The sequence below is a fragment of the Heloderma suspectum genome, chromosome 5 (genome assembly GCF_057233095.1).
Source record: "Heloderma suspectum isolate Gila_16-S chromosome 5, 16-S_ref, whole genome shotgun sequence".
Classification (NCBI taxonomy): Eukaryota; Metazoa; Chordata; class Lepidosauria; order Squamata; family Helodermatidae; genus Heloderma; species Heloderma suspectum.
The window spans coordinates 224,349,604-224,366,201 of NC_139462.1; the positions used below are offsets into that span (position 1 = coordinate 224,349,604).

General features: G+C 46.1%; 1 protein-coding gene across 4 annotated transcripts in view; it reads right to left on the minus strand.

Moving 5' to 3' along the window:
- Nucleotides 1–16,598, minus strand: part of VILL (villin like) — a 93,552-nt gene that overhangs the window by 39,195 nt on the left and 37,759 nt on the right. For 3 of the 4 annotated variants that reach the window (XM_084859431.1, XM_084859429.1, XM_084859430.1), the window contains 2 exons: nt 10,061–10,149; nt 2,810–2,884 (listed from right to left, as the gene is read on the minus strand). In XM_084859431.1, coding sequence (XP_084715557.1) covers nt 2,810–2,884; nt 10,061–10,135 — 150 coding nt within the window. In that variant the 5' untranslated portion in view covers nt 10,136–10,149. Of the gene's footprint in view, nt 1–2,809; nt 2,885–10,060; nt 10,150–14,034; nt 14,087–16,598 lie in introns of those variants that run through there. The other variant, XM_084859432.1, reaches the window with a different exon arrangement.

Genomic DNA, 16,598 nt, shown 5'->3' on the forward strand with positions numbered 1-16,598 from the left:
TGTCTTGCCCGAGGGCAAAACCTGGAGCCGACACTGTGTCCGGCAATGCCCACTTCCACAGCTGAGAGGCAGGCAACTGAAAGGCTGGGCTTCATCAGTGAGCACTTAGACAGATGTGATTTGTGATGGGAAACCCCTGCCCAGGCCGTGCGGTAAAGAGATTCCCCAAGGAAGAAACCCCTTCACCTCCCTGAAGGCTGTTTGAGAGCACCTCCCTGAAGGCTGTTTGAGAGTAGACACTATCAGAAAAACAATACATGCCCTGACATGCACAGCAACTATTTTTCTAGCACCTTCTCACTCTCCCATGCAAAGTAAACATTCGCCCATTCGCCCAACAGCTCTGCAGCCGGGTTGCCATAGCAATTAGTAAGGCAAAAGAGCAGTTTCATGTCCACAGGGCAAGTGGGAGGTGTGGCACACTGAAGGAAAGTGAAGGACCAAAGCCCTGTTTGCTAGCTGTAGCAAGATCAATGGAGCTACATACATGCATCTAGGTTTCCAGGGGGATGTAATCTGGCCTGACACCAGGGCCTAGTAGGCCAAGGAGCGTACAGGCAGGAATCCATAATCCCACAGCCCCACCAGCGGGGCTCTTGTGAACTTAGCAGCTACACAACAGGCAGACATTGAGCTAATAAAGCCTTTTCTACCCTCATGCTGTGGAAAGCTCCCCCTATTTGATTTCTGCCTGCCATGCAGATCAGAAAGACCCACAAACCCCACCAGGTACCTACTCTGTGCATAAATAAGGTTAGTTGCAAACGCTGCGCTGAACTAGATTGCACTACACACACTGCCTGGGGCATTATGTACAAAATCCAAACCAAACAAAACTGTGGGCAAGGTTTTTTTTATTTTTACCACACAGTGATCAAAATTTTGTAGGGCCAGCACTGATACTGAGATTAAACTAATTAAGGAGCGGGATCCTAGGTGGAAAATTCATTCCCTTACCAAGGTGGGACAAAATCCTACCATGGATACACTTTTCATTGCAGGATTTACACACATATGTAGATTTATATGTATGTGTAAATCCTTAAAAGCAGCCTGCAAATAAGTTTAGATGGATGGATGGATGGATGGATGGATGGATGGATGGATAGATAGATAGATAGATAGATAGATCCAACGAACCTGGGGGGTGTCTCCATGAGTGATTTACTGTGAAATGGCTGCATTTGGAGGTCGTTAGAGATAGGTCAAGAGGTGTTTCCCGTGCGTTTCCCGTCCTTGCACAAACCACTTAGTGTCTACTCAGAAGTAACTCCCATTGTGGTCAATGAGGCTTGTCCCCTGAATGTGCGCATCAGAATTTACAGAGATCCCGCCCCCCAACTGAAATAGCACATTTTAAAGCACTAATTTCCCAAAGGCCGTAAAGCACTTTCTCTAAGCTGCGATTCTCCACTGTTTGGTTTATTGCCATTCAGGTGTAACTACTTCCACCTTGAATCATCCCGATCCTGTGCTGCATCAGGTTAGAAAGGGGTCTGGTTTCCCCTCTGTGTCTTTCCTAGCACAAACATATGTGTATCCTCTCGGGAGTAACTCCCATTGTGGCCAAGGAGGCTTGTCCCCAAACTGCGCACCCCCGAGGTTCCCATGAATCGAAATAACGCATTTAGAGAGCCTTAATGTCGAAGCTTCAAAGCTTCGATTGATCGCAGCAGGGCAGCTAGAACACAGCGTTCCTTTCATGATTGTCGGGGCTGGGGGGAGGGGAAGAGAGAAAGAGAGTGATTCCTGTGGATACAGGGGAGGAAACCTCCCAGGATTTTATCAAAGGAGAAAGTGGGGAGAGCCTGGAGGGGGGGAGAGCCTCTCTTACTGGTTGAGCAGCCCCTGCCAATCAGATGACGTTCACTCCACCCACATCCCTCCTGACCCGGAAATTAGTATAAACTAAATTAGTATAAACAAATGGTATGCAAACCTATGTCTTCCTTTGTCCTCTTTAGCGCAGGCTCCAAGTTGGGGGGGGGGCCTTGGGCACCCTCAATGGCCCCCCTCCCTCAGTGAGCCTACCTTCTCACCACCATTGTCACCAGCTCCTCCTCCCCCTCATCGCTACCTCTTGCTTGCTTGACAGGCAAGGAGCCAGTGAGCAAGTAGGCAGTGGCATCTACTGTCTTTACTTCTTACCACCACTGTTGTCTGGGCTAAGGCGAGAGGCAGGTAAACAATTAAGCTGCAGTGGTGAAGAGGAGGAACAACTCCAGGGGGCTCTTGTCTGTGGGACCCTGCTGAGGCATGGGCCGTGGGCAAGTGCCCAACCATGCCTACCCTACTCCTTTTTTGTGATGCATTTCATGTTTCTTGGTGAAGCATAAATGGGCAACCTGCACTGAACATAGGGGCTCCATTCTCATCTTTGGTAGCTCATATAGGCCATTGATCAACCGGGTCCTATATAACTTCACTGTAGTACTGTATGCACGTTTACTCAGTTGGTCCTACTATGTGGTGATGGATTTATCCCAGCACAAATCTGTATGATCAGTTTTGATCATTTTTGGGTTACTTGCTTTGATGCATTGAAATACTGATACCAACAATAACTGGAAATAAAATCCACTTAAAAAAACAACAACCAGCCACTCCTACCTCTCTTTTGCTAGTGAAAGGATGGGCAAGTTGTGGCCCTCCAGATGGTGCTGGACTGCAACACTGATCAGCCCTAGCCCAATGGTGAAGAATGATGGGAGCTGCAGTCCAGGACCGTCCGGAGAGCCATACGTTGCTTGTGCCATGTAGAACGGATAGGGCTGTTCCCACCCTGTCTCCTGCCATTGGTTCTACTTACATTTAAGATGATGTAACAGTCCCCTTCAAAGAAACTCCCATAGGCTTTTTCAGGAATGGGTACCATCTTCATTTTCTAAAAACAAAAAGCATAAGCCTCCAGTCAAGAATATATGCCAAGAGAGGATTGCAACCTTCAGTGTAGGAGATTCACTCCTGTAGCCAGAAAGTTTGTGGTGGTGAGGAAAGGGTTAAGAGTCCATGTGCTAAATCAGGGCAGAATAAAAAAAATGCCATCACAGGCAAACCATCACAGGTTTACATTACATTACATTTATTATTATTTATTACATTTATATCCTGCTTTTTACAACATTACAACAGTTTCATGTATTAAATATATTTTAATATTCTTTTGTCCAAATGATTCCTAGGATCATCCTTTGGAGAATGGGGGGAAGAGGTCCACCCCTTATTTATTTATTTGTAATACTCATGTACTGCTTAATATAATAAAATCTCTACATGAGATTACATGCAGTTATTCCTCAGAAGCACCTCGGTACCTGGCCAGCTCACTGGTTCTTCTTGTTGAGTGAGGAATGTTATAAGCAATGCAATGAACGTATTTATCAGGGATGCACGTCAATGGCGCAAAACCATTGCTTACAAACCAAAACATCACTGACCTGCGTGGATGAGATTGCAGTAGGTATGATGCAATATAGAAGAAGTGCAGCAAATGTTCTTAAAGTATACTTTTTACCATTTCTATGTCTACCTTTCTTCAGATATGGTCCCTGGCTCTCTCCCATTTCATAGAACAGTAGGGTTGGAAGGGGCCTATAAGACCATCCCCCTGCTCAATGCAGGAATCCAAGTCAGAGCATCCCTGACAGATGGCTGTCCAGCCTCGACTTAAATGCCTCCAGTGTGGGAGAGCCCACCACCTCCCCTAGGTAATTGCTTCCATTGTCGTATTGCTCTAACAGTCAGGAAGTTTCTCCTGGTGTTCAGCCGGAATCTGGCTTCCTGTCATGTGAGCCCATTATACCCTGTGAGGTAGGTTAGGCTGAAAGGGAGAAAGTGAATGGCCCAAGGTCACCCACCTAAGCTGGCTGAATGGAGACTTGAAGGCAAGCCAAGTCTCCCCAGTCTAAGACCAGCTTTCTAACCACTACACCACACTGTCCCTCTTTCAGCTCTAGCCAAGGGCAACTGGTTGCATGTAAACACTAGCACCTCTGGATGAGAATGCGCAACCACATGCGTGTCAAAAGACACACCCAGCCAGTTCAGTGTGGGCCTAGATGAGCATCGCAATGAAGAGGGACATGCACCACGGCAAACGACAGGGCTGCTACACCTTTAAGAGTTGTGTAGAACAGGGCAAGCTACATTGCTGAAATCCTCTCTTCTGCATACCTATAAAATACGCAGTCTTCTTTTGCATCTGGCCAACCTACTGCATAAGCCACAGCACTCACACCTGAGCGATGGAAATAGAGGGAATGATTGCATTCAGGTTTATATGCAAGAATGGATTCAACTTTTTGCTGAGAATCCCCGCTCCCACACATGGTGGCACATGCATATTTGGATAGTCCTGCACATATTTCTTGGCTTAACTCATTAAATAAAGTTTTCCGCTTCACCTCTAGCAAGGCTTGCAAAACTGGACAAACTTGTTAGTTGGAAGCAGGAATTAAAGATTCTCTGATAGGCCATAGCCTAGGGGGTGAAGGCACATGTTCTCCGTACTTGTACATTAGGGCTGTAAGGTGTCAAGCTCAAATTATTATGTTTTTAAAGAAACTGGATTGATCTGGCAAGGCTTGAGTATTGTAGACCAAAGTTGACCACAGAAAACAAATTTAAAATCAGCTAAAAACCATCCAGTAACAAATCATACCAGGGTCAATGCTACAAGGACCCCTTTTTTTTGTGGCAGAGTTCTTGCACTTTTAACAGCTGTTTGACAGGTAGAAATTCAAAGGGTGATGCTTTCCACAAACCATTTTAATCCCAAGGACCAGTTAGCCAATATGCTGTCACAGTGCATCAGTAGAAGGGTGGATGGCTGTTACACAATTATGAAATCAGGTTGGAAACCAGCCTGGTCACCTGGGGCGAGTAAAAATGGCTTCCAGGAAACCAGCCAAGGAAACGTTTGTAAATTGGATGAGCTTTGATTCTTTTTTCTGTCTTTCAGTTCATTATAGTGTTGCAGCTGACAAATCTGGGTCAATTCTTGAGGGCTAGTAACATATGGGAACATTTGCAAGGCTGGACAAAAATGTTTATTCCCACTTCAGTGAATGGGAGTAATTTCAGAGAATTATATGCATGGCAGCTTTTTTAAAATAGGCCAGCACATGCTGGTTCCTCTTGCTGTGGCCAACCAAGGCATCATATAAACTTATGAAGCTGCCTTATACCAAATTCAGATGAATGGTCCATCTATTGCAAGGATGAGGAATGTCTTGGACTTCAGCTCCCATCATCCCTTGCTATTGGCTATGCTGGCTTGGGCTGATGGGAGTTGCAGTCCAACAACATCTGGAAAGTGACATGTTCTACACCCCTGATGTACTCCAACTGGTAACTACTCTCCAGGGTCTCAGGTAGGGCCTTTCCCCATCTCCTGCTATTGCCAAAGATCCTTTCAACTGGAGATGCAGGACCTGGGATGAGGGCTGTGACAAACGCTTGCCCATTTTGGGGTGCAAAGTAATGTTTTTGGAAGGGCTGTATTATGTTCATCATTCTTTGCACCTGTTGGCTGGCATCCAATCTGCTGATGCTAGGGTACCATCTTTTTTTAAAAGACCAAGTAAAGCTTCCTGGGAAAAGTCACATCACTGATCCCAGCCAATCAGGGATCATGTAGTGAATAGAATGACAATTCATAACCAGTCAGAGTTGATTGACTGAGGGCAAACAAAGGAGTATTGTCCTCACTCACGATTGTTGAACGCTTATTTTCACCCACTTTCAACATGACATCTGGAAACAAATTGCCAAAATGGAGAACAATTTTTACCACTTCTGAAAATTTTCATGCAAAGTGCCCCCCACCCCCCAATTTTATCTCAGCTCTCCCTGGGACTTTACGCATCATGTCCTCTACTAGCTATGACTTCTCATCACCATGATCCCCATTCTCTACTACGTAGGATCATATTTTTCACTCACACTGATACTCAACCCCCAACTTTTGCTCACATACACAAAAGAAGCTTCATTCTGTGCATGGCAGCTGCACACAACCAACTGGCCAGCCATGGGCAATGAGCTGGCATGCACAGGAGTTTCAAGCATCGTGCACCACAAAACTGGGCAAATGGGTCCTGGGATAGATACAGTGGCCCATGTAGCAGGAGGTGCTCTCGAAAACAATTCTGCAAGCGTTTGCAGTTTCTTTTATTTTATTTTATTCTTTTATTATTTACTCTCGCTGTGCTGATGGCCTTTGCACATGGTATGGAATGCCCACCCTAGAAAAATATGAATGTCTGCTTGGCTGGAGCTAAGGGCAGGCAGACTAGTATGCACACATTTTTTAAATGCCTCAATAAGGCTTCCTCTGCCCGCTTTTAAATAAGGCCATGTTTCCAAAGCCACCAAACCTCATATCAAAGTCTACATAATGCTGGAAGCCACAAAGTTCTAAAGGATGTTACACTGGGGTGGGGGTCATTGCTCTGTTCCCACCTTGATCCTGGTGAATTGGTCCTTGTGAGGCATAAAGTCTGTGCAGTTTGTGGCCCACCAATCTTAACACAGCCTATCAGTCACTGTCAACCTGAACACAGCCACCAAAGGCTGAATAAACTTTCTGTGTTTGCTGCTGGTGGTATGGTGCAGATGGGCAGAAGTTGTTAAATTGGAAACTATCCGAAATATATTTTTGAGGTTACTTTTGAGTTTACCACAAGGCACCCCTATTGCCATGATAAAATTTGAAGTTGGGTTTTCTTCAATACGATCCAGAGTACATACATTTGTACTGGCAGAAATTACAGCACATGCCAGAAACAAGGTTGCCCTCAAAAATGTTATTTGGAGCAAATTTCTAATCTGTTCAAATTTATAATAGATCTGTTCATAATTATAAGGGTCTAATAGACCCTTACAATTAAGAATAGATTGATTCCTGATGCCTTTATGTCTGCTACTCTTAGAGCTGCAAAACAGTGTATTATTAATAAAGGTAAAAAGTGGGATCTTTTGCTAACTAGGCGTGTCCATCAAATTATGCAATTTTCATCATTTTACAATTCTGTTAAATCTGTTTATGGCCTACCAGATTCCTTTTGTGAATTGCATCATGGAGAAAGCAAGAGAATTCCAGGAAAATGTCTATTTCTGCTTCATTGACTACGCTAAAGCCTTTGATTGTGTGGATCACAACAAACTGTGGCAAATTCTTAAAGTGATGGGAGTACCAGACCACCTTACCTGTCTGCTGAGAAACCTGTACGAGGGTCAAGAAGCAACAGTAAGAACCAGACATGGAACAACCGATTGGTTCAAAATTGGGAAAGGAGTACGACAAGGCTGCATATTGTCACCCTGCTTATTTAACTTATATGCAGAGTACATCATGAGAAATGCCGGGTTGGATGAATCAGAGGTCGGAATTAAGATTGCCGGGAGAATTATCAACAACCTCCGATATGCAGACGATACCACCCTAATGGCAGAAAGCGAAGAGGATCTCAAGAGCCTCTTGTTGAGGGTGAAAGAGGAGAGTGCAAAAGCTGGTTTGAAACTCAACATTAAAAAAATTAAGATCATGGCATCTGGCCCTATCACTTCCTGGCATATAGAAGGGGAAGAAATGGAAGCAGTGACAGATTTTACTTTCTTGGGCTCCAAGATCACCGCAGACGATGACTGTAGCCATGAAATTAAAAGACGCTTGCTCCTTGGGAGGAAAGCTATGGCCAACCTAGACAGCATAGTAAGAAGCAGAGACATCACCTTGCCGACAAAGGTCCGTCTAATCAAAGCTATGGTTTTCCCAGTAGTAATGTATGGCTGTGAGAGCTGGACTATAAGGAAGGCTGAGCGCCGAAGAATTGATGCTTTCGAACTGTGGTGCTGGAGAAGACTCTTACGAGTCCCCTGGACTGCAAGGAGGTCAAATCAGTCCATCCTAAAGGAAATCAACCCTGAGTGCTCATTGGAAGGACAGATAATGAAGCTGAAGCTCCAATATTTTGGCCACCTAATGCGAAGAGAAAACTCTCTGGAAAAGACCCTGATGCTGGGAAAGACTGAAGGCAAAAGGAGAAGGGGACGGCAGAGGATGAGATGGCTAGATAGCATCACGGATGCAATGAATATGAACTTGAGCACGCTCCGGGAGAGAGCGCAGGACAGGAAGGCCTGGCGTGCTATGGTCCATGGGGTCACGAAGAGTCGGACACGACTGAACGACTGAACAACAACAACAATGCTGAGGAAAGCATTTATTGCTTTGAGATTCCAAACTATGCCTACAGCATATTTAGAGCCTCTAAAATTCCCCTGGGGATAGGTTTCTAAAAGAGATTCTTGAGAGAGTTCCTTTTTTGAATAGTAGGGAGAAGATTTGTTACCTATTGGGCTATCTATCTATCTATCTATCTATCTATCTATCTATCATCTATCCATCCATCCTATAAGGCAGGTGTAGACAACCATTCATTCATTCATTCATTCATTCACATTTATATCCCACCTTTCTTCCATCATGGAACTCAAGGTGGCTACATGTGGTTCCCAAGTGGTCTCCTCTCCAAGCACTGACCAGACCCAGACCTGCTTAGCTTCAGCAAGGTGTATGCTTCACATGCCTTCAGACCATGCCCTTTTAGGTCCATCGGCACGTTTGGAAATCTGAGAAATTGTCCTGGGCACAACCATAAAATGGCTGCCATGGCTAGTCACAAGGGACAAGTAAACTGCCCAGAGGCATTCATGGGAAATTAAGATGGCAGCAGCTAGAGGGTCCCACTTCACTTTGAAGCAATCCCAGCTGCAGGTAGGAAAATATAAAAATATTTACTCAATAAAAATTGGGAGGAGTAGGGTGTCTTGGCAGGCACCAAGGAAGGTGTCAGGGGGCACCACGTTGCCTACCCTTGCTGCAAGGTCTCTGCGTTTTCTCTTGCAACCCCATGGGTTAGATACAAATTTATTATTCAAAATTGGGTTCAATATGCTGGGGATACATATTTTAAAATGTGTCTTCTAATCGGATTATGTTGTACATTTGCAATGACCAATGGTTTTTAGCAAATTAATTTGACTGACCAGCTTGCCGGGGACAGCAAAACAGAGGTGTGTGTGTGTGTGTGTGTGTGCGCGCGCGCGCGCGCGCACACGCACACACACACTCTTTCATGGAGCACCTGGCAGACAACAATACATGACAGTTTGCATTTGGCCTTCTTTTAAATGCTTGTTTGGAACAATATTAGGAAAGACATAAGGGAAATTACAGGGACATTTCTAAAAGGAAAATGGAACCCTCCGTAAGGTCTGACTGACCAAATAATTAAGTTGTAGATGCTCTCCTAGCATACATCTATCCAAGCCAGAATAATTTATGCCCTACCATTAGGCAGAGGGATGCAGCTGCCTCAGGCGGCACATGGTCAGGGGCAGCAGCAGCAGCGCCACAGCCAGTTTCCTCAGCCAGCCAGCCATTCTCCTCTGCTGGAGGACAGAGCTGTGTGTGCCATGCTGCCTGTTCTGCACCCCCAAGCTAGCCTGCTGCCCTCGGGTGCAGCAGAGGACACTGTCAACTGCCAGTCCAGTTCACTTTTGTACATGGAATGGCAGGGGGGCCATCTTATCCTTTGCCTCAAGCAGCAACCCAGGTTGGACTGGCCCTGTCCATCGTCCTGCGTCAGGGGTGGGCGACATGAAGCCCATGGGCCACATGTGGCCCACAGGTGTTTTTGCAAGCCTCACCTCTTCCCCTGCTGCTGCCACTGAATGTGCTGCTGAAATGGCTACAGTGGGCAACACTGCAGTGATGAAACAGGGCACGTGCGGTGCAGGCACTTGCATTCAAGCACAATCATGCTTCCGGAAGCCTCCTGGAAGCACAACTGTGCTTGTAAACAAGGCACGTGCACCCTCTGGACCTTGATCCAAATCATTGCAATTTGGCAGCGGGGTGTGTATGTGCATGTGTGTGTGTATGTGCAGCCTCTGGTGGTTTCTGGGGGTGCAATGCACCCTCCTGATCCCCAGACGTTGCCCACTGTGGCCCTATGTAAAATAGACCCCGTGGAAGACACTGTATGTACTGTACCTCTATGATCCAGATCTGGAGGCCTGGTTTTCTCTCGATAGTTGGTAGTCCCACATCTGCTTCTGCATCAGTCATCCTTTTTGGTTAAACTGAAAAATAAAACAGAGGAGAGGGGGAATAATGTAAACAACAACACCCAAATGTACAGATTTGGATGAAACGATTGCTTGATCTGTGTGGATTTCTTCATTTAGCTGTGGGACCTGCTATACTTTATGCAGGAAAATCATGGAAGGAACGGTGAAAGGTCTGATGGAAATAATTACTAGGTGGGCTGCCTGTTTCTCAACTGGCTTCGCCTTCTGCCACTGTGACTTTATGAGCGGCTTGATCTGCAGGAGGTGTCCAAGGCATGGAGGAAAACACTGGGATCTGCTGCCAGGTGCTGCTGATCTACACACAGGAACAGGGAATAATTGTCATCCCTAATTGTTTGGCCAAGAACGGCCTCTTAGCACAGGTTCCCAGCTGTTTCAGGATTAGGATTACTGTCTTTTTATTGACACCAGTTGTGTGCCTTTGACAGCATCATGCCAGGCCAAAATCAACATTTATTGTACCTTCTTGCTAGGAAAGGATGCATTTGTAGATCTATGCCTGATACACAGCTTGAGACAGGAACCGGGAGTGGCAAATTTTGGAGAAAACTGGGTGCTCCTCAATTGCGTTCCAAATTTGCCACATCAGATTGGTGCACAGTTCCAATTCTATTTGCTGTTCACCGTTTCCATTCTGTTCACCTGTGAACAGAATGCTGGACTACATAGGCCTTTGGCATGATTCAACATGGCTCTTCTATGTTCCATTCTCTCCACAGCCATAAGGACTGGTGACTTGCTTCTTTAAATGTGAGATTCTCAGGATGCCAAACTCTGGATCCATTCTCTCTCTCCTCCCCATTACCCAGTTCTGTGTTATGTGCTATGGACACGCAGTATACACTGACTCCTAGACAGGGCCACTGAAAACGGCAAGGACAGTTATGGGAACTGGGCAGCCACCCAGAAAAATACTGTGGTCAAGCCAGCTTTGAGTAGCAAACCAACTCTGGAGGAACTGTAGAATTTATCTGGGCACCTGGATGACTTACAACAAACAAGCCAGGACACAACGAAGCTTGAGAAATAAGGCCACACCTGTCTTTTCAAAGAGAAGTAATACCCTTCAACTTCCATTGTAGAGTATTTCATTTTCATACTGTGTACTAACCTCTGTTTTGTCCCCATGCTGAGAAGAAAAGTAGTATCTATTTCTATTCCCTTAACCACCTTTGAAAAAGACACTCCACCCATTTATTTCTGCCTTGGAGGACTGAAATAGTTCCCCTTCAGTCTCCAAATGTTTGCACTCTCTTTTTCAAGCATCCCAGCAGGAACTGCTGTAAATTATTGTTAGACATTCCAACAATAATTTCACACCAAGTGACCACTTATGCAGTGCAAGTCCTATAGGAACAGAGGCACTGATAGTCGTCATTCAGAACCTAACAGCCACTTTCATAAGTAAGACCAAAGTGCAGGGGTGTTGAACCTTACGCTCACAAACCAAATCTACCCCCACACCTCTGGATCCAACAGATGCCCATGTCACCTTTGTTGAGAATATTGCAACTTCATCTGCAAGTTACTGGAAGGGGGTTGCAGCGAGTTAATTTATGGGAATTTTGACCACAACTAGCCTTAGGATTTTTATAGTTTACAATGTGGTTTCCTGTGATTTCTTCCTTTTGCCCCCCCCCCCCGTCTCTTTGACTTCCACCATTGCAGGGAGCATATGTGTTTGCTCTCTTGCTCCTGCCTGTGTAATGGAACATAGACTGAACAAACTTCTTTTGGAAGCTCTATGCTGTACCTGCATTGTATATGCAAGAATGTTTGTGAGTTAACTGTTTTCTTTCTTCCACTGAAGGAGGGTGTGGTCTCTCCTTTATTGTGCTAAGATAGCCTGTGTGCATATGGGACTGGTAAATGCTCATTCTGTTTTGCCTTTTTGTTTTTTTCTCTGCTAATTGCCTTTCTAACAGGAGGCATCATTACCAAATAATCCCATCACTCTTCCCTGGCCACACCTTCTTTCCCCTGGTCCCACTCCTTTCCCCGCAACCACCTATCATTTGGTGGTTTATTATTATTAATTACATTTATATCCCACCTTTTTTCCTCTTCCTCTTTTTTCCTTTATCCTCACAACAACCTTGTGGTGGTAGGTTAGGCCGAGAGTCTGTGGGCTTCTCTACACGTGGCTTTTATCCTGCAGTTGAGATCGGCCACTTAATGGAAGTTTGCAGGTCCTTTACATGATGTTGTCAACCTCCAGCACCTCCTATCTCTCCTGTGCTTTCCAACCATTTCTGTGGCTTTATTTGAAATGGAGATAATGAGCTAACAAAAAAACCTGATTTGAAGTTGCCTGTGTAAAGAAGGAGTTGCGCTACAACAGCAGCGCCATCTAGTGGCAGTATAATAGAGTGAAACATAGAGAATTTGTAGGTAAAAGTAATCCCTGGGAGGAAAAAGGAGGAAGCACATGTGAAGGAGCAGATCTTAATCCCGCAGAGAATCCTGAAGCAGGAGCCCTGGTAAAGTTGCGGGATCAAAAGCTTGGTGTGGAGAAGCCCAGGGACTAGCCAAAATCACCCAGTGAGCTTCATTGTTGAGTGGGGACTAGACCCTGGATCTCCCAAGTCCTAGTCTGACACTCTAATTGCTACGCCTCACTGGCCGGCAAGAGTTTACTGGCTTTTGCAGATTTTTCCCCATTTTAAAAGGCTGAAATGCAAAGGAATCCATAAACTAAATGTGAGCGGCCTGACATCTCATTTGTCCTGAGTCAGCAGTTAAACCAACAGAAAACTCCCATTGGAAGCCTACCTATATTTGCCTTTGATCAATTCCAGGAAGATATTCCCAAGAATGGCCAGGATGAACTTTAGATTAAGAAGTTGGGAGTCCTTGATGGGCTTCCTATCCAGTGTTCCTATTAAAACTTCTATTAATGCAACTCTTTGACCTCTCTCCTGTTTCATATTTGCTTATCAAGTGAACAATTATATTGGGCCCCCAATAAAGAAACAAACAAACAAGCCAAGCCCTCTCTCGATTGCATTTTCTGTCTACATCCCTCGCAGATTCAAATTCTGCGTTGATCCAAGCCCGTATTTCCCCTTGCACCGTTTCCTGGTCTTTTGTTAATGTCAGATCACGTCTTTGAATGCCAGCATTGAAAACAGTGTGGGCAGAAGCTCAAGTATTTTTCTGGCATGGACCACAACAGGAAACAGTTAAAAAGAGGGTGCAGCCATTGATTCAGTCCAAGGTTTTCCATACTGGCTGTTTTCTATGGAATTGACATCATCGGTTTTTGCAGAGAATCGAGTCAACGGCACTGCCAAGGATTTCCTCTACATAGGAGTGCAGGAAACGGCCTTATACAGAGTCAGATCACTGTTCAATACCGCTCAGTACTGTCTACCCCAGACTTCCCCAAGTGGCTGCCCTCCAGATGTGCTGGACAACTCCCATCACCCACAGCCAATATGGAAGGTGGCAGGTTGTAGGTTGGGCAGGTCAGAAAGGGAGCTTTCCAGTCCCCTGAGACCTAACCTGACACTTTTAACTAGAATTGCCAAGGACTGAACCTGCATGCAAAGCACATCCTGTAGTCCTCTGAGCTATGATCTTTCCTCTATGTTGTCCTCCCCATCTCCTGGTCTGCAGCAACTGTTTTCCCTGACTTCCAGCATAATTGCAGCACTGACTTTCGACACATGTGGAGAGGCAAAGCACTAGTGATGCACCTGGCAGGTGTGACACAGAAGGTAGCTGGTGATGTGTTTGGTAAGGCTGCACATTTCTGTGCTTCCTGAATGCACTGCCACCATTACACTTCCTGTACCCATGGAGTTTTTCCAAAAAGGTTACAATTCCACAAGGTTCTCCGCACAGGGCTTTTATCCTATGAGATCGGTTACTCACGGAAGTTTGCAGGTCCTTTACATGACATCGTCATCCTCCAGGGCATCTCCTGCTCCTTATAACCATTATTACGGGTTTTTTCATTATGAGGAAGGTCTAGTATTTTCTCTCTATCCCACCATAGAAGCTTCATGAAAATGTGCAATTCCACTATGCCGCAGCACCATCTCGTGGTTATATAATGAAACATATAGAACTTGTCGAGAAAGAAAATCCCCGAAAAGCAGCCTGTGTCAGCCTGTGTGAAGGAGCAGATCTTAATCCTACAAAGAATCCGGAAGCAGAAGCCCCAGTAAGGGTGTGGAATTTTACCCTCGTGTAGAGAAGGCCACAGATTCCCTCTCTCTCCTCCCCGTTCCCAGCTTCTCTGAAAGTGAATTGAGCCCTTGGGCTGAAAGTGGTTCAACGCCCCTGTCTTACATGCTGTGATTAGAAAAGGTGGTGAAGCTGCCCTTTAGGGAAGTTTCCCTGCTATTAGTGAGTTTTTCAGTGAGGAATCCCTGATAAGTTTCCCAGGCTCCCTAGGAGATAGGTTTCCCCAGAACACAGGTCAAAAAATACCGACCACCTCTCTCCTTTTATTTATTAATTTCTTAGACTGCAATCCTATGTTCCCTAGAGAGCGTCTGGGGGAGATAGGATTTTTTGGTTTCCCAGCTCTGAGCTAGTAACCAGGAAACTGTGCTCCCTGCCCCCTCCCCCTCCCAGCCGGGGCAGAGAACCATGACAGCTGCCCCTGCATCCCTTTCCATGCTCGTAACACGGAGCACGGACAGGACAAAAAGGGTGTTTCCCGATAGAGGCTGGAGAAATTCGAGATGGAGTAAAATGAGCTCGGATTTCTAAGAATCCAACCCGCGGAATCCACTGCAGAGCAACCCCCTCAGGCTGTGCAGAGTCTGTGGACTTTGGGATGATTTTTTTTTTACTTTCCTGAAATTTTCGCATATATATTCGTAGGAAAATACATAAGTTTCTGCTGAGGAAACGTTGAATGGAATGGCAGACAATACGCTAACTGTTACATACTAAGGTAAATTATGTAAATACTTATGTAAATACTTATGTAATTATTTACGGATTTTTCTACATGACAAAAAAAAATCATCCGCATCCGTCTGTAGGTGGATGACAGAACAAAAGGCACCTGACAATCTGCGAAACACAGATGGAGTGGATTTTACATCTGTACATCTCCAGTTCCCAGGGGCAGGGAGGGGAGGAGACAACGGAAGCTATTCTAGACAGCTTCCTATGTGGTCTCCAGCCCCGTTCCTGCCCCCTCCCCAAAGCTGCGCTTAGACACCCAAAATCGGGCATCTAAGGCAAACTGTGCAGTTGAAGAAAAGCAGAAGAAGAAACCGATTATCTAGATCCATTTCAGTCGGGATTCAGGCTTGGACCAGAAACGGCCTTGGTCGCCTTGGTAGATGATATGAGGAGGGCTCTGGATAGGGGTGAATGCTCCTTCCTTGTTCTCCTCGACCTCTCAGCGGCTTTTGATACCGTTGACCACGGAATCCTCCTGGACCGTCTGGAGGGGTTGGGCATTGGAGACACCGTATTACGGTGGTTCTGGGCCTTCCTCTCCAGCAGGTACCAGAGGGTAGCACTGAGAGAGGAGGTTTCGGACCCGTGACCACTCACTTGTGGGGTTCCACAGGGTTCCATCCTCTCCCCAATGCTATTTAACATCTATGTGAAGCCGCTGGGGGCTATCATCAGGAGGTTTGGGGTGCGGTGTCATCAGTATGTGGATGACATGCAGTTCTACCTCTCGTTCAAATCTTCACCAGGGTTGGCCGTAGAATCCCTGTCCAAATGTCTGGAGACGGTGAGTGGCTGGATGGGGAGGAATAAGCTGAAGCTGAACCCTGACAAGACCGAGATACTTTTGGTGGGAGACAAGAGGAGGCTGGGGGATGTTGACCTGGTGTTGAATGGGGTACGGCTACCCTTGAAAGACCAGGTCCTCAGCCTGGGGGTCATTTTGGACTCCCAGCTGTCCATGGAGGCTCAGGTGTCAGCTGTGAGCCGGACAGCACTGTACCAACTCCATCTGATACGGCGGCTGCGCCCCTTCCTTCCCGACCATCTGCTCCCATCGGTAGTACATGCCCTGGTCTCCTCTTGTTTAGACTACTGTAATGCACTCTACGTGGGGTTACCCTTGAAGACGGTTCGGAAGCTGCAGCTGGGACAGAACACAGCGGCTCGCCTGATTAAAGGCAGCCGCCGGCAAGATCACATCACTCCAGTGTTGAAGGAGTTGCACTGGTTACCAGTTGTTTTCCGGGCCAAATTCAAGGTGTTGGTTTTGACCTTTAAAACCCTATATAGTTCCGGCCCAGCCTATCTTAAGGAGCACCTCCAGCAACACCAGACAGGCCGCTTAACAAGATCAGCCTCGGATGGCCTTCTCTCTGTCCCATCAGCCAGGACAGCTAGACTGGTGGGGACGAGGGAGAGGGCCTTTTCTGTGGTGGCCCCCACTCTGTGGAACTCCCTCCCTAAGGAACTCCATCATGCCCCCTCTTTAATGAGCTCCCGCCATGCATTAAAAA